This window comes from Neodiprion lecontei, chromosome 1 (assembly GCF_021901455.1).
Source record: "Neodiprion lecontei isolate iyNeoLeco1 chromosome 1, iyNeoLeco1.1, whole genome shotgun sequence".
In the NCBI taxonomy this organism is placed as follows: Eukaryota; Metazoa; Arthropoda; class Insecta; order Hymenoptera; family Diprionidae; genus Neodiprion; species Neodiprion lecontei.
This window is the reverse complement of record NC_060260.1, coordinates 34,326,656-34,347,956: the sequence shown is the minus strand read 5'-3', so window position 1 is coordinate 34,347,956 and position 21,301 is coordinate 34,326,656. Positions and strand designations below refer to the sequence as shown.

At 41.3% G+C, this 21,301-nt stretch overlaps 3 protein-coding genes across 7 annotated transcripts in view; 2 read left to right on the top strand and 1 right to left on the bottom strand.

Moving 5' to 3' along the window:
- The first annotated feature begins 1,932 nt into the window (after window positions 1-1,932).
- LOC107222391 (zinc finger-containing ubiquitin peptidase 1) lies at window positions 1,933-8,893 on the top strand. Of its 3 annotated transcripts, XM_015661743.2 has the most exons (10): window positions 1,933-2,405; window positions 3,242-3,480; window positions 4,252-4,481; window positions 4,551-4,854; window positions 4,976-5,394; window positions 5,468-5,870; window positions 5,951-6,078; window positions 6,163-6,386; window positions 6,472-6,512; window positions 7,886-8,893. In XM_015661743.2, the coding sequence occupies exons 2-10, from the start codon at window positions 3,275-3,277 to the stop codon at window positions 7,923-7,925; spliced, it is 1,995 nt and encodes a 664-aa protein (XP_015517229.1). In that variant the 5' UTR covers window positions 1,933-2,405; window positions 3,242-3,274; the 3' UTR covers window positions 7,926-8,893. The 3 variants fall into 3 exon arrangements, with proteins under 3 accessions (XP_015517229.1, XP_015517231.1, XP_046599839.1); XM_015661745.2 differs by lacking the exons at window positions 1,933-2,405; window positions 3,242-3,480 and adding an exon at window positions 3,821-4,094; XM_046743883.1 differs by lacking the exons at window positions 1,933-2,405; window positions 3,242-3,480 and adding an exon at window positions 4,056-4,182.
- Window positions 8,894-10,346: 1,453 nt separating this feature from the next.
- Window positions 10,347-12,589, bottom strand: LOC107222392 (cytochrome c-2). Of its 3 annotated transcripts, none has more exons than XM_015661746.2 (4): window positions 12,468-12,589; window positions 11,360-11,412; window positions 11,146-11,287; window positions 10,347-10,917 (listed from the first exon to the last, which is right to left on the bottom strand). In XM_015661746.2, the coding sequence occupies exons 2-4, from the start codon at window positions 11,396-11,398 to the stop codon at window positions 10,772-10,774; spliced, it is 327 nt and encodes a 108-aa protein (XP_015517232.1). In that variant the 5' UTR covers window positions 11,399-11,412; window positions 12,468-12,589; the 3' UTR covers window positions 10,347-10,771. The 3 variants fall into 3 exon arrangements, with proteins under 3 accessions (XP_015517232.1, XP_015517233.1, XP_046599856.1); XM_015661747.2 differs by lacking the exon at window positions 12,468-12,589 and adding an exon at window positions 11,984-12,125; XM_046743900.1 differs by lacking the exon at window positions 12,468-12,589 and adding an exon at window positions 11,819-11,894.
- A 1,543-nt stretch (window positions 12,590-14,132) lies between these two features.
- Window positions 14,133-21,301, top strand: part of LOC107227802 (rap1 GTPase-activating protein 1) — a 158,347-nt gene continuing 151,178 nt past the window's right edge. The window contains exon 1 of the mRNA XM_046743782.1: window positions 14,133-15,141. Within this exon, the coding sequence (XP_046599738.1) occupies window positions 14,342-15,141 (800 nt within the window). The 5' untranslated portion in view covers window positions 14,133-14,341. The remainder of the gene's footprint in view (window positions 15,142-21,301) is intronic.

The window sequence follows — 21,301 nt, the reverse complement described above, 5'->3', positions numbered from 1 at the left end:
TGAACGAGCGCATCCTCCCTCGACCGCCGGCTGCATGGCAATGAGGAAGATCCCGACGTTCATGGGAAACGACACGCGGTTGGCTCCTAACGCGCTACTAAAGATTGTCGACTCGTCAGGAGAATGAATTGTCGTCAGGATCCGGGCTGCTCGTTGAATACTTAGCAGAAGGACTAAATTTACAATTTCCGTTCTCTTCGATCTTACGAGCATTGTTGTTGCCCTGTCGATGCACCGCACGGTCGCCGCGAATTTTTCCACATGCTAATGGGATTCACCCTCTCTAGCTGTTTCCCCACTTCCGTGTAATTTTTACCCATTTGTCAAATTGACTCGCACTGATCTCGAATGCCTCTTGGCGTTACAATTCTTGCAGCTTCACCGAGACCGGTGACCTTTCCGGTGTGTGAGCCGCTGTGAAACCCCTTCGGGGTGCGGCATATGCGGTATGAATAACCAAACGTGAGCCGGGGTCAAATTAGCATGAAATATTTTACCGGTATTAGCACAGGGCGACGGGTATAATCTGACGCAGGTCCATCATTAGGTAATGTCCATCCGTCTTCGCTGCAAATTACTGTATTCGCGTTACTGATGTAAGGTATTATTTACTCGACAGAACACAATCCTGCCCGAGATGAAACAGAATGACAATATGTAAACGCGCACGACGCACCGAGGTATAAATTAGGTCTATTTGCAACTATACATCGAACCTCGCACTCGGTGATCGAAGTACCAGAGATGCGATTTGACGAAGCCGTGCCTCAGGGATGATGCACGTTTCGTGCATTCTTCGCTTGGAAAAAAGTTGGAAGAACAATCTTCTTCGTTTTAACATGCAAGTAACAGCCACCGCATATTTATACTTTCGGGACACATGACTCGGGTTCGATGTTTACGACCTATAAACGCTGCGGAGCCGACGGACTTACGGTGTCCCTTGAGAATCATACGCGGCACTCGACAGTTTTGTACGTGCAAGACGTCGTTTGGAATTGAATTCCTACGGGATGGAAAATATTCTGCGAAAACACGAGGTTGGCAGTCGATCGTTACAAGTTCAAGTAGCCACAAATTCTACGTGACTTGAAAAATGTATATTTTATTTTTCAAGCCTTTTCGCGGAAAAGAGTCTTGGGAGAACGTTTAACAGATGCTTCAACTTGGCTTTCAACACGCAAACACATTTCCTTCATTTTTCTGCGTTCGAAACTGCACTTGTCAAGAGTGCACCGAAAACCACGTGAAGTGATAAAAACATTCGCGTACAAAACCACCCTGCATCACGGGAGTAATATTAATTTACTGTAAAAATTCCGCAATTCCGTGCGCTGACAAAGTTTTTCCACCATTGTTGCTTACCCTAGTTATATAAAGGGTCGTCGAATCGTCAGGTCTAGACTTTGACCGCATGGCTCGTGGCTTCGCAAAGACGTGCAAAGAATGTTCTGACTTACAGATAGGAGAAGTTTTGCTCCGCGGATGGTTACAATTCAGTCTGGATGATCGATACGAAACCCTCTACTATTCGCGTGAACAGCTGTCGTGACTATCTTTCGTTGATTCAAATCACGGTAGAAACTAATGCGACGTAATACAGCAAGGGACGTTGATCTCACCGGTGTGATTTGTTTGTAAACGGAGTTCAGGGTTACATCCGGTGAATAACGTAGCGATTTGTTAGAGCCTGGCGAAATCGATCGAAATTCATAAACCTCAAGAGTAAACAATATCGGAGAGTGTCGTCGGTTTACCGACGGGGTAAAAGCCGGAAGAGGGTGGTAGTCGTGACCTGAAAATGTAGTCAAGGGGTTGAGAGCCAGGCGCGATGTTTCCGCGTTTGCGCACCACGGCTTGGACCCCCTGTGTTCCAGTATCTCGAGGTCACGTTCGATCCGCTCCATGGCTGATACGCTCTTCCGCATAAACAGCCATGTATAATACAGCCATGCATATACCGCATTTTCGTGCCAAGCGTGCATTATGCCAGTTGTAACTACACCTGCGAGTAACGACGACTGCACCCCTTCCAAGGCCCATGCCTTGAAAACTGTCAAAGAACCGTACGTGTGACGCGAGGTGCCATCGCGTCGTCGCCAAGGGGCTTTCTTCAGTTTCTTTATCCTCCCGTAAGCCATGAACCCTGTCGTGAGAACAACATCCTTGTTCCGCGGAGCGAGTGAAACGCCAGCCTTCTAAGAAGCGCGACCGTTCCGAGGCTGGGGGAAACGGGAACAGTGGCTAAAACGTAGCGCCGTGCGCGTTGGGGGTAGAAAATTTCGCATATGGAGGAAGTCAGGGCACCGTGTTAGGCAACCAAGCCTACACGGAACCCGACCCGTGTTGCATAATATCGCTTTTCTCGTAGACAGTTCCGTCGCGTCCAGTGCCAATCCGTGCAAGTAAGTGATCTTTAATTAACACCTTGCGGTTCCCACGCCCGAAATGGGTCATCCTAGACAAATAGACCCTGCTCCACTTCCTGTTCTCAACCCACACTCTGCCCTAGATACGGTCAATTGTAGTCGAGATACACGGTGCGGTTCACATATTTTCGCGCATAACCGTTGCCGGGATTAATTATTTGCCCAGTGTCGTCTTCGTGGATTTGGATTATTCCGAGTGATAATTACCTTCGTTACTCGTCGCCTTTCGGCCGAGATTCAATTGATTCGTGACCCGTCGTCCAAGTGGGAATAATCGGTGTTGTGTACGATATGCGGTAGCAACGCCTGCAGTCCATGGGCGGTTATTTCAAACCGAAAATATCCCGCGAGTTACACGTCGTTGTATGCTTACTTCCAAGGTATTACCGGGAATAGCGCGTTAATCGCTCTTCCTCGCGTTGGAAAAATTTTCGGTTTAGAATGCCCGCGGACTGTGTTTCTAGCGATTTTCAACGGAAGTTTAAGATTAAACATTTACCGACTAATACACCGCTCGTGAATCGGCTTCTATTATTTTCATTTGTTCAATAAATCTCAAAGAATCAAATTTTCTCTTGCGGAACACCATAATTTATCTACTTTCAACCGGTTTGTAATATATTTCAATCAAAAAGTGTAATTATTATACTCATTTAACGATATTCATTTTTCACATTCTTTCATACACTGAACACTTAAGATCGTTACTTCTTCTCAAGAATACAACAGTGAATCAATAAATTGTTCACATACTTGGTATTTTGCTTAACATAAATGTCAAAAAACAATAACGTCAAATTCATATCAAACAGATTTATAGAGCGAATAATATTCAAAATATCGACATGGCATCGAGTAAACCGTTGGAAATGAGCTACACGTGCGAAATTTGCGGTCTGGAAGGCTTCAACGATGAGGAAATGAGATCGCACATGGTAGTCTATCATCTTCAAGGAGCAGCTAGCTGCCCTTTTTGTGACCTCGGTGAGGTTTCACCTGCCGAAATGCTCGTCCACGTGAACAGCGCTCACCTAGACTACTTAACTCCAAGGTATTTTTTTACAATTTTCATACTGTAAAATAAATCTCCGAATTCGATACTTATAACGTTTAATCAATGGTTTAGATTCAGACAGAATAAAAATGCAGTCTACCGCCACAAATAAATATAATTCGCCATTTGAATTAACATTCAAATAATTTTTAATGCTTGTTACCATACGTAGCACAACGGATCAGCAACTGATATAAATCACTGTCAGATGATCTAACATTTTGTAAGTTGATATGTTTTGGAGCACGTATCCCCGATCTTATTAAAGCTAATCGCATAAAACGTTTGTCGACCGTAATAAATCGTTTAAATACGTTAGCGCCAAGTAAAAGGATGGATAAATTCTTCTCATCAAGCAGGCTTAATCTGCTATCCAATCGTGTTACAACCTTGCCAACCTTGATCTGCAAAAGATCAGCTGTTCGATATTTCGAATTAGGCCTAGAGTTGGGAACTAAATATATGTGGCAGTTGCGGCATGTAGTTGTGTCATGAGGAGTAACCTCGTTGGATCGCTTGTCTAAAATTTCGTTGATCAAGTAAAAGGCGCAATTCTAACCACACTTCGTGATGTTGAACACGTGTAACGGTCGTTTGACCAAAAGAAAACGGTAAAAATTCTCAACCACTGTGCAATTTTCATACGTCAACTTATTGCCGAGTCAAACGCGTAGCGAGCTATTTGCTGCGAGACTGAAGTTGGGCGTTAAATCGAGTAATCACGATTTATGATACGCGAACCGGTATTAATTGATCAAATGTTTCCAGCACCCCGGAGAACGATATGATGGCCTTCATCGACGACGATCCTACAACGGACAGTGATCGTTATGACGAATGCCGAGGGCCTTCCCCGCCAGCATCTCCGTACGCCCCGCACCTCCAAAACGGCTGGGGTTCTCCGCCACCCTCCAAGCAATTGCAGGAAGAGCGGAAATCCAGCAGTTCAAATCTAAATAATAATATAAACAACAACAACAACAGTAGCATTGTTAACGGTAGGTCTGCTTACTTTTGCCTTCTTCAATCACGGTGCAAACGCATCTTGAAACGTTCTTGCGTTTCAGTACCCGAGGGTGCCGCTGGTCATGGTTCTCCTCTTCGTTCTGGCCTGAACCTTCAGCTTCGTTCACATGCTTCACCTAGGCCACCCGTACAGGAGTGTCCAATGTGTCCCTACACCTCCGATAGCCCACTAAGGCTTGAGGAGCACATCAATCGTCAACACTTTGATTTAACGTCACCATCCTATCCACCAGAATCACCCCCATCTAGAGACAGTGTTTTCAACTGCCCTCTCTGCGTCAGATCTTTTCCCCATGCATCTGACCTCGAACTACATGTCAACATTGAACACAAAGATATACTTAGGTGAGAAATTTATTCGTAGTTTTATTGGATAGAATATGGATGCGTAACAATCCAATGAGTTCTCAAATGGTTAGAAAATGCATCTTGCTCACAATATCGACTATTTTCTTTTCTCATTTAGCCCAGCGAATGGCACAGCGATGTGTGAACAAAATGGAAGCTACACACCAACCTGTCCCGTTTGCTTAAGCACTTCGTTTACGAACAGCGATGAGCTGACTGCTCACATAGAGGAGCATTTCAATAAAAAAAGTGCACCCTCGCCGGTGACCCCGGATATATCTAGCGATCGGTTATTGGCTAAGGATATGGAGAGAAGGGAGAAGGAAGTGAGAAGGTTAAGAGAGCAGCGTGAGTTTGAGATGTTGCGAGCACAGTATGGTATGGATAATCAGGGTAACTTTCGGGAGCAGAGTGTAACTAACATGCAACGGGCTGTCTATGCCGGTGAAATGTCAGTCGCCGATTATTATGAAAGACAAATCGAACTCCGAGTTGCCGAGAGCAGTGGGATCGATGACGGTAGCTCCTGCACTCGTGGTAAGTTACCTGCAATGTAGATTGATTAAAAAAAGGAAAGGGATCGTAAAAAAATTTATCTTGATGCTTGCAGGACTGGTTCCAAAAGTGAGAGCAGTCAGTCAGGCATGCAGTAACGTAGTAACCACTTTAATGTGCTCCACTGTCGACCATTATGGGTCAACTTACGGTGATAAGGGTTGGGGGTGTGGATACAGGAACATGCAGATGTTAATTTCCAGTTTGCTGCAACATACGGGTTTCAATGATTTAGTCTACAAGGCGTGGGGCTCTGGAGTAGGAAGCAGCAGTACTACCGACTGCCCATCTCGCAGTGCCATGCCATCTATTTCCCGACTTCAAACAATAGTTGAATGGGCCTGGGCACAAGGCTTTGATGTCCAAGGTGCTGAACAACTCGGTAGTAAACTAGTCAATACAAGAAAATGGATCGGTGCTACGGAAGTTGTAACACTTCTGTCCAGTTTGAGGATAAGGTGTGACTTGCATTCCATTTTTCAAATAAGTTTCGATGAAGTTAACACTCAAGCACATAAATGTTCTCTATTATACATAGATGCCAGCTGATTGATTTTCATATACCAACAAGTTCTGACGGTGGGCATCCAGAAATGTTCAATTGGGTCCTACAATACTTCCACAAAACAGAAGAGTTCAAGCCACCACTGTATTTGCAACACCAAGGTAGCAAGGAATAGTCATTTGATAGAATACCTATTTTCAACTACAAATATACACAGATATGTCAATTGAGTTTCTATATGCCAGGTCACAGCCGAACAATAATGGGCGTAGAACAATTAAGAGATGGCTCAATCACGATGTTAGTATTAGATCCAAGCCATAGCCCCTCCCAAATGTCACAGTTCAGCAGCACCAGTAGTGCGCCTGGTGCGATGCGCCTTGTACGCAAATCTGCTGCAGCGATGAAGGCTAGACAGTACCAAGTAGTAGCTGTTACTGGTATGATGGATTCGGAAGCTCAGTATCAAGTTAGTGTTATAGTTTAACGTTTTCTTTAGCTTATTTCATTCGTTACTTAGAAGTCGAGGGAACTAATTGTTTTAATTATTTCAGCAAAGCAAGGTGCTACGATCGATGCGCATCCCACAGGATAGGTGAGATTCAGTGAATAATAACAATAATTACAATAGTAGTAATAATAACAATAACCTACGTCCTTCGATAAGTGTCCTATGGTATTTCCTCGCTGCCATGACGAGTGTCAATCATAATACCTTTGAATTAATCTCTGTCACTGTTAACAAGACTTCGTGACCATGGGACAATAGTCTACTAGTAGAAATCTAACACAACGTTCTTATTATAGTTGATTAATGAATCAATATTCTTACAACCCTAGCTATCAGTGGATAGGACCAGATTATATCTGAGTTTAACGTTCTTCAAATTATATCGAGTGTAGATAGTAAAATAATTCGAACGAATTTACACTAGTCTATACATAAAAGAGATATTATATAAAATTATTCGTCAGACGCGAGTTTTAAAGTGTCTTCTACATACACTACTGTGGTTTCGTCTAGACATTTTCGTTATGACATTACAATTTTTTTGGCCGATTCATCTAAGGATAAACTCTTAATGATAAATATATTCTCGAGAATGTACCTGTGATCAAGTCAAAACCATACAAAAACATATAGGTATATATATTGTATATGTATATACATAGTCGGGAAATTAATTTTGTAATTAAGTTGTATTCGTATCATGCAGAGACACTTTAAAATTTTATGACTATTCCGAAATGCCCGGCCCAGAGTAAACATGCTCAAAAAAAAAAGAAGTAAATTTTTGCTCGATTATTACCGTTTAGCACTCAATGAGATTCCAAACTCTTCCAGTTGAGCATGTTAAGTGCATACCTGACTTTAGTCACAACGGTAAAGTTTAGGACGGTTCGAGGACTGAAAGGTTAATAGGTGTGAGCCAATAATAAGTGTCCATTTATCTGCCGTCAATGCTCAATATCTACAAACAATGCTAATTATGTCAATTCTTTTATTGATCGCCAACTAATCATTGTTTTGTGTGTATACTGGATGTGATGGCCGGGATCGGAAAAGAACCCCTTATGTAGCTGTGATGCTATTATCTAATTATTGCTAATCACTTACTAACCAAAGCATTTTTGACTACACTCCAAACTCCTTATAATCCATGTTATTTAGTTGATTAGGGACCATTGTATGTATGCAAATGTATACATAGGTATATTGTTACTGCATTTTAATTACTTTTGCCTTGATATTTAGGATCAAAGTTTTCACGTTTTCTTGATCATTGGACTGCATTTTTAATTGAAAATTTTTCACCACTATATCATCATTATGTTATACCTTACGGCACAAATGAATTCAAATTATCTATTCAAACTCAGTTAATGTAGGCCTAACGTTTTACATGAATTTTTTTAACCTCGTTTTTGCTTATCGTTTTAATTTTTTATTTTTTGCTGATTTTTTAGGGCATCAAACTCTGTTATAAGATTTAAGTCGAAGCGTTAAAAAAAGGGGCTTTACCAAACGTCGCACCAGCAATCAACACTCGTCCCATAAACTGCACTCACTCGTTCCACACATATAAAGTACAACTACTTTCATACAAATTATAAGTAATATATTTAATTACGTTAATCAATATAAGGCAAACCTACTCCCTAGATCGTAAGTCCACCACAATGCTGTGAAAATTTCAGTCCAATACTTAATCGTTATACGACTTATTAGACTCTCTATCAGTATGAACGTTAAATTAATTCTCTTAAGGTTTATTTATTATAACTTAAGTATTTGAAAATGTTTGGAGGTGTCTCGCGATTATAAATTACTCCTAATTTCGGTTCAGATTGTATGTAATAGGGATAATTATTGATAGGTGTTACGTCTTTACTCAATGTTAGTGTGAAACTTTCGATATTGATGCTTTGAGAATTGATGATTAGTAAGAATGTCTGCAATTAACTGTGAGTGTAAGATAGATGTACAAGAGTAAGCAAGTTTGTAAAAAATTTCAATTTTTATATACCTATGGTTTAAGAATTATTCATTCCCAATTATTGGAATTTTCATTTCCAAATTGGCATTTCTTGTTTTTATAATTCTGAGACACCAACAGCAGCACGGTATAAAATACTATACAGTCAACTCTTATGGTGCACAAGACTGTATTGCTATAATTCTTTCACGTTATTAAACTATAAATGACATTAGATAAATTGTTTCGAATCTGGTTACTCGACCTTATTATTACAAAGATTGTCAAAATTATATTATATTACACTTACATCAACGAATATACATAAATATTCAGTTTTTTGGGATAGCAGTCTAAGAATATACTGATATTGTTATATGCAATGAAATTTAAATGTTATCCATACATCAGGTCAAAATATATGCTTTGTTAGAATTCCCAACATAGATGAGTTATGCTATTCTTATTACAACCCCACACTTATTTCCCTGGAATGGAAAGGAATATTTAAAAAACCGTCATTGAATATTTCTGCCTCATACTTTGATAATTATGAATTGGGTAGTTCGTGGCGAGAAGTCATCAAACTCATTGATACAAAGAGTTAGCGGTGCAGTTGCCCTAGGACACTTCGGATATCAATATTATCGTAACTTTAGTATGAACTCAATCCAAGTAAGCCCAAGGATTCTGTCCACACTGAAGAAGAAAAATCCAACTATTAATTAACACTAAATTTATTTACATGAGTTTAATATACAATGACTGTGTGGAATAGATTCCTTTGTTCTTAGAATACAATGCTAATAAATACTTAATTCTTGCATAGATTCCCCAGAGACATAAGCCTTCCAAGCAATATTCATGCCAGACTATGGCAATGTGGTTTATATGTTGAAACCCAATTTCCTCATACACTCTTTATGCGCTTGTATCAAATCTCCACAGTTTTCTTCACCCTTTTCGATTATACTGCAAAAATATAAAAGTAAGGACGTCCAGTGAGTCAAATTTATATTTTTTCATCTGCACTAATTGCACGGCGAAGAATTTTAACATAACCTACAAGTTTTATATTTCATACGCAGTAATTACTCACCAAGCGTCTCTCGGTCTTTTCGTTTCGGGACACGCGCAACATGGTTTCAATTTCTTTTCGGGCTCCGGTTTGCTTTCCACCTCTTGAGGGCTCGCTTCTTTAGCCGCGGTAGTTCCCATTTCCGAAATGTGTATTGGACAGAGTATTGGATGACAAAGATAACGACAACGATTGAAACTTGGAGGTTATCAGCGACTTCACGCACCGGTAGCGAGACTTAAGAACGCATACAGAAATAACGAGCAGGTCTCGTGATTCGAGCATCGATTGCAATTTCGATTGTCACACTGATGCGTTACTGCTTCAGTCGAACGATGGTCGAATTACATTTCAACGAATAACCACATTAACCACGAGGAAGATTGCACCTGAAAACGCAATGTGATGCAAGACTGCGCAATAATCATGAAACGCACACGCAGCATCTGTCTAGCATTGGGATTCAAGCATCACGCAACCGTATATTTTCAGGGTCCATTCGAGGTCAACTACGAAAGATAGGAAATTTTCCGTGCTCTCTAACGTCTTAGCTCCGCATCATTTCCCTGTAGTTATTTAACTAATCTTATGACGAAATAAACCGTTGCTTCAACTTGTAATTAGCTAATAGGTCGATATATTTTTGACCTGAAATTTCAATTTCCCATAGAGTTGCTTACAACAGTGATAAACGTACGATTTGACCTTGGAGATAAGCGTTCTGCAAATCGAGGTTCGTAGTTTAGATCGATTTCTAAATCACACATTCTTTTATCTATAATGACCACATACGAAATCAACTGTGGTATAAACTTTGCCACTGTGATTAGTATAAATTATGTTGGAGGAGAAATTGAATAAAAAAATTACCAGATAAAATAATTACGGTTTAATGAATAGCCAATGAACTTCAGCATCAAGCCTATGCTGTCTGATGATGAGCAGAAAAATAATACCTACGTGGTCAATGCACAATTCAATTGATACAATTACAATAAATAGGATTCAAATCCTGATCAACTACCAGAGTTGATCATTACATAGTCGAATACCTTGAACAAATACAGCAGTTACTTTCAGACAGCTGCATTGTCATTTAACATTTACATAATTACAATGATATCACTATATTTAATCGATCGTTAGATGACAATAATAATTCAGCTATCGTATATTAGGAATCACTATTTTGTAACGAATTTTATGAAAATGTGGAACACGAAGTCAGAGGTGATACTTGTACTAGAGTTGTCTTCGCTATCTGTCACATGATCTCTGCCATTTCTTAAAATTTTCTAATTACTTAGTAGCTTGGTGGAGGTAAGCGATAAGGTCTGCACGCTCATCTTCTTTCTTCAAACCAGCAAACACCATTTTTGTTCCTGGGATATACTTCTTGGGATTGAGAAGATACTCGAATAAGGTATCCGAATTCCAGGTGATTCCTATCAAGTGATAAAAAATTTATGATTAACCAGTCATCTCACATTGAAACATCAAATAAAATTAGCTAGCACAATCTAGTACACAAAAGTCAATGCCACTCGCTTTACAATTTGTAAATTTCACGGTACATTTTAATTATGCACCTTGCCAAGACGGAAATGATTTGTACTAAAATAAAAATTAAATTCTAAGACAACCATTCACGCGTTTATTATAGTTTTAGTTACCTTTAGCTTTGTTCGCATCTGTGTAACTGAAGCCTGCGGCTTGACCAGTTTTTCTACCGATCAATCCATGTAAATTGGGTCCTACTTTGTGTTTACCGCCAGCTTCTACGGTATGGCACTGCATGCACTTTTGCTTGAAAATCTGAAAGCAGTTTAGAATGAAGGAACAGTCATAGATATTTTACAATTAGGTTGTTAATTCAACAGTACTGACCTTCTTGCCCTTTTCCGCATCACCAGCTGGTACTCCCATCTTTAAAATGAGATCTGCAAAAAAAAATACAAGTTATAGCTGAAGCTTATAAATTTTTATTTCAGTGACTGTAATACGAAAAAATCGCTTCGCGTAGTGAAACAATTACAGCATTGGAAGTGCAAGTTTTGAAACCAGCATTATAAATCAATCATTGAGCAGATTTATCCATGCTTGATCATGACAGTGATTGTGATAAAAGTGGAAAAGATCATCTCAACTAGGTCATGTGATATTGATCTCGAATTCAAGGTGCAAACATATATGCGGGGATCAAGAGCGAAACTAGGGTATTTGCATAATATCTAGATGTTACGAAATGATTCCGCGTATTGTTGGAGATTATCGAATCAGCCTTGAACAATGTTCGACAGACGAACTTGTTTTAAATTCTTTAAAACTAGATAAAATCAAACAGACATAATATGTTGCGCTCGATTACGTCAGCCGAATGCGCGCAGTTGGCTCTTACACCCGTTTACAATATAACCCGTAGGAAAGATGAAGAGGATCAGAATTTCAACATCGCAGAGCTGAATGCAACGCATTGCGCACTACTCGTTACAAGAATAAATTGTATGTCACCTTTATTCGCCTCTGTCCGCGAAACCTACGCCTTTTTTACGCTGGCACTCTAACGCAACGTGTGACGTTAGACTCGCGATCACCGCCCAGTGTTTCTCACTCTACTTCGCACATCGCCCGGCCAACGGTATTAGGCATGCGTATTTGGGGGAGTAGGACACTGGCTCACAGCCAGCAATCGTTATATAACGCACGTGACTACGGCTGAGGCCATGAAGATTGGAAACAGATTGGAACAAAGTATAATCCCGCGCTTTATGTCAATTAAAAATTCACAGTGATCCAGTGTTCTGGCTCGAACCAGATACACCGCGTATTTAGGGTTAGCAGAAACGACAAGTTCGGAATACAAATCCATGTTATCAGAGAAAATTATAGGATTAAGAACAATTGATAGACGATCACGAGACGGTTTTTGGATTATTTATAGAATTGTAGCACCGTCAGTTCTGGTTTTAAAAAGTCTAGTAACAATTGAAATTACCTGCGTGTGACAACTGCACGGATTCAACGTTAACCGGAAAATGATCTGACGATCTGCACGCTTAGCTCATCCAAATGGACATTGAACGATTGCGATGCTCTCTGCTGTCGACCCTGGAGTTCGAGCAATCGAGAGTCTCGAATGTCGAAAATTGAGATTGCAGAGAGAAACCTCTGCAAGCAACGGAATTTGAACAGGCGCGCCATCTTCCGGCATTCACGTGTGGTTCGGATATGTCGATATGTCGGGAATCTGTTGTAAGACCGATGATTTGAAATGTTTTTTCTTTCAATCTCTTTTAATCAATACGTCACAGCGTTTATTTGTTTTTCATTTGCTCATCTATGTTCTTATCGCGTTGTTATTTTTCGTTTGTTATTGAAACTCAGTTCTTTGTGGTTTTCAATCAGTTCCGAAGATCTGATATTTCAAATTCATACCGATAAAATGGATTGAAATTTTTTACGGGCCATTAATTGTAACAAAAGTTAGAACTAATCGCTTGTGTAATAATTTTATCATTTCATAAATGTGGTCAACCACAGTTAGATGCGTTTGACGCATGAAATCACTCACATGCGTTATAATCATGGCAGTATTTCACGATCATTCATAGGTTTCCAACCACGCTATCATCGCTCCATATTTAATTCAATCTTGACAAGGTCAATAACCACTTGGAAATTCCCAGGAATTTCCTCTTTACCATATTCATTTAAGGTCAAGGCAGTTTTTCCCCCGTTAACGGCAAACAATATATTAACAACCATATTGTCTCAATACTCTCGTTATCACTGCGACATGTCTACAATCGAAAGTGAGTTGGTCGATGAAAGAGAAAATGAAAGTGGTCGAATGTGAACTTCGAATGATTCAACATCATCCATCGGTACGAGTTATATCGTTTTTCACAATGTATGTACATAATCGCAATGACACACTGAATGTCATCATAAAATTTTTATCACACCGCAACGCTTTAATATAGTACACATTCCACAAAGCATGCGAGTCAGGACAAAACACTTTGAACGCGTTGATTCGAATACCGAAGAAAACGGATATTCTGTAGTCGGGTTCCAAATACGAACATTGCGCGTTATTCAGGATATTGTCCGACCTCTCAAGGAATCCCTCTGCCTTTTCTCAACTTCCATATCGTGCATAGTGCGTGATGGTTCTTAAAAGCGTGCTCGGCTCGTGAACAGCTCCGATTTTTAAGCATATAGCTGCACGCGTACGTGAATATTGTGGAAGAGTGAATAACACGACGGAGGAGTAAACTCGTTTCGTTTTACCAGGAAGAGGAAGACCTTGTCAGACGCGGGGGCAGACAAAGGCCGGACCTTCTGCAGAGATATAAGTCGGGGCGCGAGTAACAATCGAGCCCTTAATCTCGCTATCTTTTGCCACGGGAAAATCTGAATTATCACAGCGAAGTAATCTATGTCGCAACATTACGCGAGCAAAGGTCTGTACTGGGTAGGCGGCTGCAGGAAGGATGCGGTTTGTGCGTTTCCAGCGTCTCTGCCGCGCGTCCCGGTCGTGGTAGCAAAGCGGTTTTAGTGCGGTTCGGCTCTAGGAAATTGCAAGCTCCGGGATACAGATACAATTTCATTCGGTTCAGTAGCTTGTCGAATGAGTAATGACTGAGGCGACAAGTCGTCAAGTACAAATCGCGTCCAGATCCCAGTGGTGTCACACATTTCGCGATTTACGGACCCATGTACTACCCCGGAGGCGTCTGGAGCAGGCTTAACGTGAGGTGAAATCACTTGTATATTTCTGCTGGCGAAATATCTAATTCTCCGTACGAGGCTACAAATCTACCCACAACGAAAGGAAGGCCCTGCAGCTCGAACACAACGAACAATATGAACCGTCTAAAGGATCACTCTGCGGACGAAGAGGAGGGAGCCCAAAACGGTGGGAACGCGAGCTCGAAACGCGGTAAACAAAAATCGAAAAATCGCCTGGGACTCAAGTTAGTTCGAGCCTTCAGCTCGGTGTCTCTGAAAGGTCCAAAGACCCCGGACCCGACTAGCTCGGAGCAAAACTCTCCCATCAGTTTCCCTGGGTCGCCTCGAAGCAGCCCAAACCAGGAGAGTCCGGTCTACCTAAACTCGAAGTCCAAGTCGGTCTGGTACAACTTCACTCATCCTCGTCACAGGCCTACCTCGGTGTCAGGTTCGAGCTCAACCGCCTCTTCGCCGGGGAAATGGTACGACAGAAATTCGTTATCTCAATCACCTTACAGTCCGTTGGATACGGCGAGCTCGGGAGATTCCGACAAGAATTTCACCTACGAGAAGACCAAGTCGAGGCGATCGTGGACCAACATAATGCACCATGGCTCTCGTCGTCATTCTTCCCGGTCAAACTCGCCTGTGAAGACGTCTCGAGGGTCACACGAAGCTCCGAGCTCGGTACCCGCGTCCCCGATGACTCTCAAAAACTTGGACGAACTGAGGAAGGACTTTGCAGATCACAAGATCAAGTCACGGAACGTTAAGCATTCCATCCACAGCCCTCACCGGTATCGTTCCTATACTTCACTTCCAACATCTGCATCACTGTCTGCCAAGTTTCGGAACTACAGCTCTGTACCTCCGACGCCGAGCAGCCCGATGACCCCCAAAAGTGCCATGTATTCGAAGACCATCACTCGTCAATGGTGAGTTATTCAACCTCGAGTATTTGCGACTTGATCGGAAAATTTGCCGCGCTTTACAGTCTGTTGTATAATTTTCCCGATCGTCTTGCATCCGAGTTTATTGCTTACTACCGCAAAAGCTGCAGCGTTAGCTGTATAATTATTGTATACTTTAAACATTATTGCGAAAATTCCGTTACGCTTTTTCGGTAAATTATGGACATACAATTATCGATGGAGTCGAATTCGTGTAACCGAAGCAAGCGTTCAAAATTTGCGAACAAATGAGTGAGTGTTTTTCCTGGAAAGGACGTAAAAATTAATCGTTTATATGGAAGATGTTTGGTGTCTGGACTGTTAATTGCGAAGATGGTTTTTGCGCACGACGTGGCATTCCTGCGGAGGAAGTTATTTCCGATATTATCTTTGCACCGCGTTCGCTCTGTACTCGGGTACCTACATAATTCCTAGAAACCCGAGTAATGCATCGCTTGAGTTAAACTCCAGTGATGTCGTTGCCCGGAAGATCCGGCAGTTTAAAATCAGATCACGCCGTCAACCTGATCGTGGCAGCAAACAACTATTTATATACTCGCGACGTACGTATATGAGCTTATCATATGTACACTGCGAATACATACGATACATTCAAGCTTAGACGATACGACACGAGCTTCAAAGTTTAGTATATTGTGCAACGAGTGGGCAAAACTGACGATTCTGAGTGAGTGTGAAGTTGGCCATTTCTCCACTAGTGGCGAGATGTCCATCCACTATAGTGGGCAAAAACTGTTTTTTCCCACTAGTGGAGAAACGGTTCGCCATTTTCTACATAGCACTCATTCATTGAGAAAAACCTTTTTTTTAACTTTCAGTTGGCGGCCAAAATCGCTTATTTTTAGGTTTCTGTTGTGAAATTTTTTTTTTGACACAACGTATACAATTCTTATGTTCGAATTAATACGGCTAAATTTAAAAAAAATTCTCCAGGAATTTGTAACCAAATTAGCATCACTCGTTTCACCGTTCGTGAATAAACCGGGAAGCAGAGGATTTATAAAATACACGTATCAGCTCCAGTCTATACGCGTGCAGCATACAGTGATTGAAGGGATAAACGAGGATTTGTCTCTCGGCTGTATGCACAAACGTTATGTAGACATAAAATTTCCCATCGACCCAACTGCTTACGTGCATACAGGTTTCTGTGCATAATGCTTTATCGCCGAACGAAACAGTGCGCCCTTTCAAACGGCGTGGCCTTTTCCTGCCTTTTATCTGACTTTTGTAGAAGGTTAGAATCGCAGCTCGCCTGTAACTCGCAAGCCGCAAAATCACCTGCGATAAACATGAAGGGGACCAGTGTACGAGCTAGGTTTTTACTACAAACTAGATATTCATGAGTTGCAGCTGTATATATATATTTGAGAACACACGTTAGTTTTAATACAATGAAGATAATAAGTTGGAATGTCATGTACCAAGATCCGATCTACCTGAAAGTCATTTTAGTTCATCCATCACCGAGAAAAGTACCATTGGCGAAAGTTACAGGGAAATCCTAGTGAAATTGGTATAGTTACAGTAACGATTCGAATGCTGTTGGAATCACAAAAAAATATGGTGCAAGTAATTATTCAGTGCGATTATATTTGTCGACACTACAATTTTGGTGGTTGTAATATCAAATCCTTTTTTTTTTAGCTAATAAAGCTTTAACATCAATGTGTCATTGCACCAACATCAAATGAAAATTAACAAAGTTCGAAACTTGGTTAAAAGATGACGTGCAGTTGTTGCAACATTTCAAATAGAATTACGTTCTAACTAGAGGCACGACTTTTATCGATAATATTATTCGATTGGCAAAAAATGTATTTTATAAATTGTAGAAAATATATCCAAACTAATTCACTACTATATATTAGGCAGTTTTCAAAACTCCTAAAAAACGAATCCCAGTAATTCGCCGATTTCAATATATATGCACAAACATATTGAACTGACGACGATCAATGAACTAAAATGAGTTTTCGGCGTAAGTGACTTTTCACACAAATCTGAAAAATCAAACCTCATTCGCCCGAAACGACAAGTGGTTAAATCGGTACACTCCCCATTTGTGAAAATATCAACTTCGTGTACCGGTCCCCTGATAATTGCGCCAATTGAACCAATCCCATAGAGACGACCTAACAAGGAACGAATCTAGCACAATAGCCGACGTCTACGCAGGCCAAAGAGCCCATTGAACATATCCATCCGTAGTGATCAGAACCGCGTTCCTCGAGTAAAATCCGGATGGAACCGGATTCGGAAAGCGCGAATCCTGGTCCGCGCTTCCGGAGACCCGGGTCGATTCAGCGTCGCGACGATTCGGCCCAATGCCACGAAAGCTCCTCGGAGCCATGCGCGTTCGGGGGACGCGACGGGGACGGCAATCGCTGTGTGTTAGCCTACAATTAGATACAGAGCTCGTTGCAGCGATCGCGTCTCTCGCCGTCCTTACACAACGCAGGCGTTGCGTTGCGACGACGCTCTTCTTGTGCACCGGCGCTCCTCCACACCTACGCACCTACACACCTACACCTGCACACCGGTACCTACATGGTGCTAAACCGCGCAGACTCGCGGAGGGAGTAGAGTGGTATCAGCTCGAATCAGCCCGAAGGGCCCCGGCAGTGTGTGCCTTCCTTTCGGTTACTTTCTGTTCCTTCCTAACGAAAACCAGACGCGCGAGGCCAATCCGAGAGGCTCCAGGTAAGTGACGAGTCACTTGAATTATTTTTCACTATCAATTTGTTTCTTTCATTCATTCTGTTAACTCACATTACGTACAGCTTACAAAGCGTAACGCGTCATCGCATTGCGGTGAACACAGTTTTCAACCTTCTATTGCGGTTTCTTTTTTTTTATCTCTTCTTCTCTTTCATATCCTTGACGTAACGCCTAACACAATGCTGCGTTACGTGAGGATCGTTCATTTCAGTTACACAGTCTGAAGTCCGTCGCTAAGGTTTCAGTTAGATGCTTTTTTAACTTTTCGCTCTCCTTTTATCGAGGAATAAAGAGAGAAGTTCAAATTATTGTAATCGTTCTGAAAATTAAAGTTGAGATTTAAACAGATTCCAACGTTTAGGGCTTACCGCCTAGAACTGACTGAATTTCGAATGTCATCGGTCACGGAGTTTTCAAATTATTTGACTAACAACATCGAAAAGAAATAACAATTACGATACCTCGAAGATCGACCAACGGATTTTGATGATTTTTGGCTCAGTCGACGTGGCTCGTCTTACAATTAGCTAATAACGAACTAAATTTTGGAATTCATCGGTCTAGTGGTTTTCGGGATATTAACACGTCTCGTGAGTCGCATAGCTATGAATAATATTTTTTTTATTGCGAGCTTGAAACGTATTCGAACGGGCATATTTTAGGCTGGCTCATCAAGGTCGACCAAATTACCCACTTGTTCTTTTTCCGTTCAACTGGTCTTATCTACCCAATCGATTTCTTGTTCCAAAAATAACCAATCTTCCACTATAGAATAGTTGTAATTACTTTTTCACCATGTATCATTACGTTTATTCGTATAATATGCAATTTGAAGAGCATTCCGAAATAGGCCATCCGTGGATAATGAATATTGCAGATATGACGACGAAAAGACAATTTCTGCAGCAACAATTCATTTGAACAAGTACCTATCTATACAAAAAAAAATGGAATGACTCAATAAGTCATTGCAGCCAACTGAGTAAGAAAAAATAAAATAAACAAGAAAAAAAACAGGAGAAGCCTTTCGTTGAATAAATCGACCCGATTCTGTTAAAAACCTTAAATCAATAAAGTTGGCATCGCGTTTGGGCAAAAAGCTAAAGTCATTCGTGTCGACGCGTTACATTTTAGGCATAGTGGTTGCATACGTATAAATAAACGAGTATAAATTGAGGCAGAACAGCAAACTAGCCAGCGGGACATAAAAGTGGGAAAATAAAACAGATTATACTGAAAACTAGGCCACTGCAGCCGGTATCCATCGATTACGAAGCGCACGCGGTATATGTTATATGTACACAGAGAGGAGCCGAGCCGGGGAGAGAGACAGCTGGCAAAGGAATTTTCACTTGTATTCGTCGACGTATCTCTGCAGTATGTACCGAAGCTGTGTACTTTGCCCCTCCGTGTGTTGTTTTATTTGGCATTTTGTTTACTCTAGATTCAGCCAGCCTTCGATATGCGCTTATACCGTGCAGCTAGATCAATATCCCAAAAATTCTGATGCGTGTAAAAATACGTCTGGCAGAGTTTTTTTTTTTTTTTATTGCCTATATTGCAAGTAGAGAGATTTGCAAAAGTACCGACAAGCTAAGATTCTTCCGCTTAGGTATGACCTTTATATTTATCATGTTATATTATCATGTAACGTCAATTGTGCGGTACTGCTTTGGGAATTACTCAAAAATTTTATAAGAACAAAGTCTTGGATTTCAATTCCATTCGCTTTGCATGTGAGGGGCTTGCGATGGACCAATTTCCGGTCTAATTTGATTGGTTGGTCAGTTTTCATGTTGTTTTGCCACTGCAAATTGATAAGTGTGAAGTGTTTTCAGTTGCATTACGCCATAAGCAGCGATTTCAGAACTTGTTACTTTACCAAAGGATAAATCGAGTCCCCAGCGATTACCGTAACGTTCGTCACTTTCAAAATCATCGGAAACATTGCTCAACACTGAGAAGGTAAAAAAAAAAAAATTACCAAAGCCGTCCCACAAAAGGTCTCCCGGCCTAATCCGGTATATCGTTCGATTCGACTTTTACTTTCATTGAAGCCGCACGCGCTGTAGTCGATTAATCGTAAGTCCACGCTGTAGATAATCGCTTCCTGAATCCGAGGTTCAATCTTAATCAGCGTCTAGGTATACCGGTAGATCTTTTTTCCGAGGTGGTACCAAAATCGCGCTCCATACAGAATACTCGCGATGGTTTTATAAAAATAATATACGGCCAATTGGAGTTTGCGGGTAGAATCATTGTCCCAGATCTCCATCGTGGAAGAAAAGTAGGTCTAGTCGTGGGCTTGGCCTCCGGATCCTCGAGAGCAACGACGACGTAGGGCGTAGCGACGCAGGCGCGACCCGCGACTCGGAAACTCCTCGTCGAGACACGTGAGTGACAGATTCGCGCAATGTTTTCGACGCCACTTTTTCCCTCCGCAGATTTCTTTCCGTTGATTTAGTTTAAGAGCTTCCATTCTTCCGTCTCGGCCGAATTCGGGTCAAGTCCTTCGCCGAGCTCTTTATCCACGTACCTATAGGATGTACGCGGAAGTACGAGGTGTACATATATATAACACGCGTTACAAGGTGCGGCGGATATTTATACCTGTATATATCTACCTACCGAGCACCGAGGGCGAACGCTAATAGCGTTTAATCGTAATGACAGTAACGATCGTAACGACATTAGCTCATTAAGCCGCTGGGAGCTCCGCTTGAAACGTAGCTAGACTATACGACGTGAGACAGGCATAACAGCTCGATGCTGATGCGACGGGTGAAGGGAATTGATTCCATCGCACATGGTTAACGCGTCACGCGGTCTATCTTTAAATATGACAAGATCGAAGGCGGAAAGATACGTTATTTATACAAGCGCACGTGGGTCCGTGCACACCTTATGTACTATACCATACACGTGACCTGCTGATGTAATCGCTTTGCGAAAAAAACGTGATATAAATATGTATATAAACGAGTAAGGCGGCGCTCTCTGGATTTCCTCATTCAAACATTTCCCTTCTGGGGAAATTTCTTCGTTTTTTTTCCTCCTCGTTTACACCCGATCTAGATCTGCATTGGATACACTGTATAAATATAACTCTGGGGAATACACGAATAAACCACATCGTATTCGCAATTTGCAATTCAATGTTCTCGGAAGTATACAGGAAGTATTGACCGCATTGGTCTAGAGGATATTATCCCAGATGTGAATTCTGAACCGGTTACTCTAATTAACTATTAACTAAGGAAAAATTGTAATAAAACGATGACAGTACTCAGCGACCATTATTTGATTCTAAATCGTCAGATATCCTGTCTTTCCAAACTCTGTGCAGTTATCTTCCTAATCAATGTTCGAATCTCAGTTAGGCTGGTTCATCAATTAATTCAGT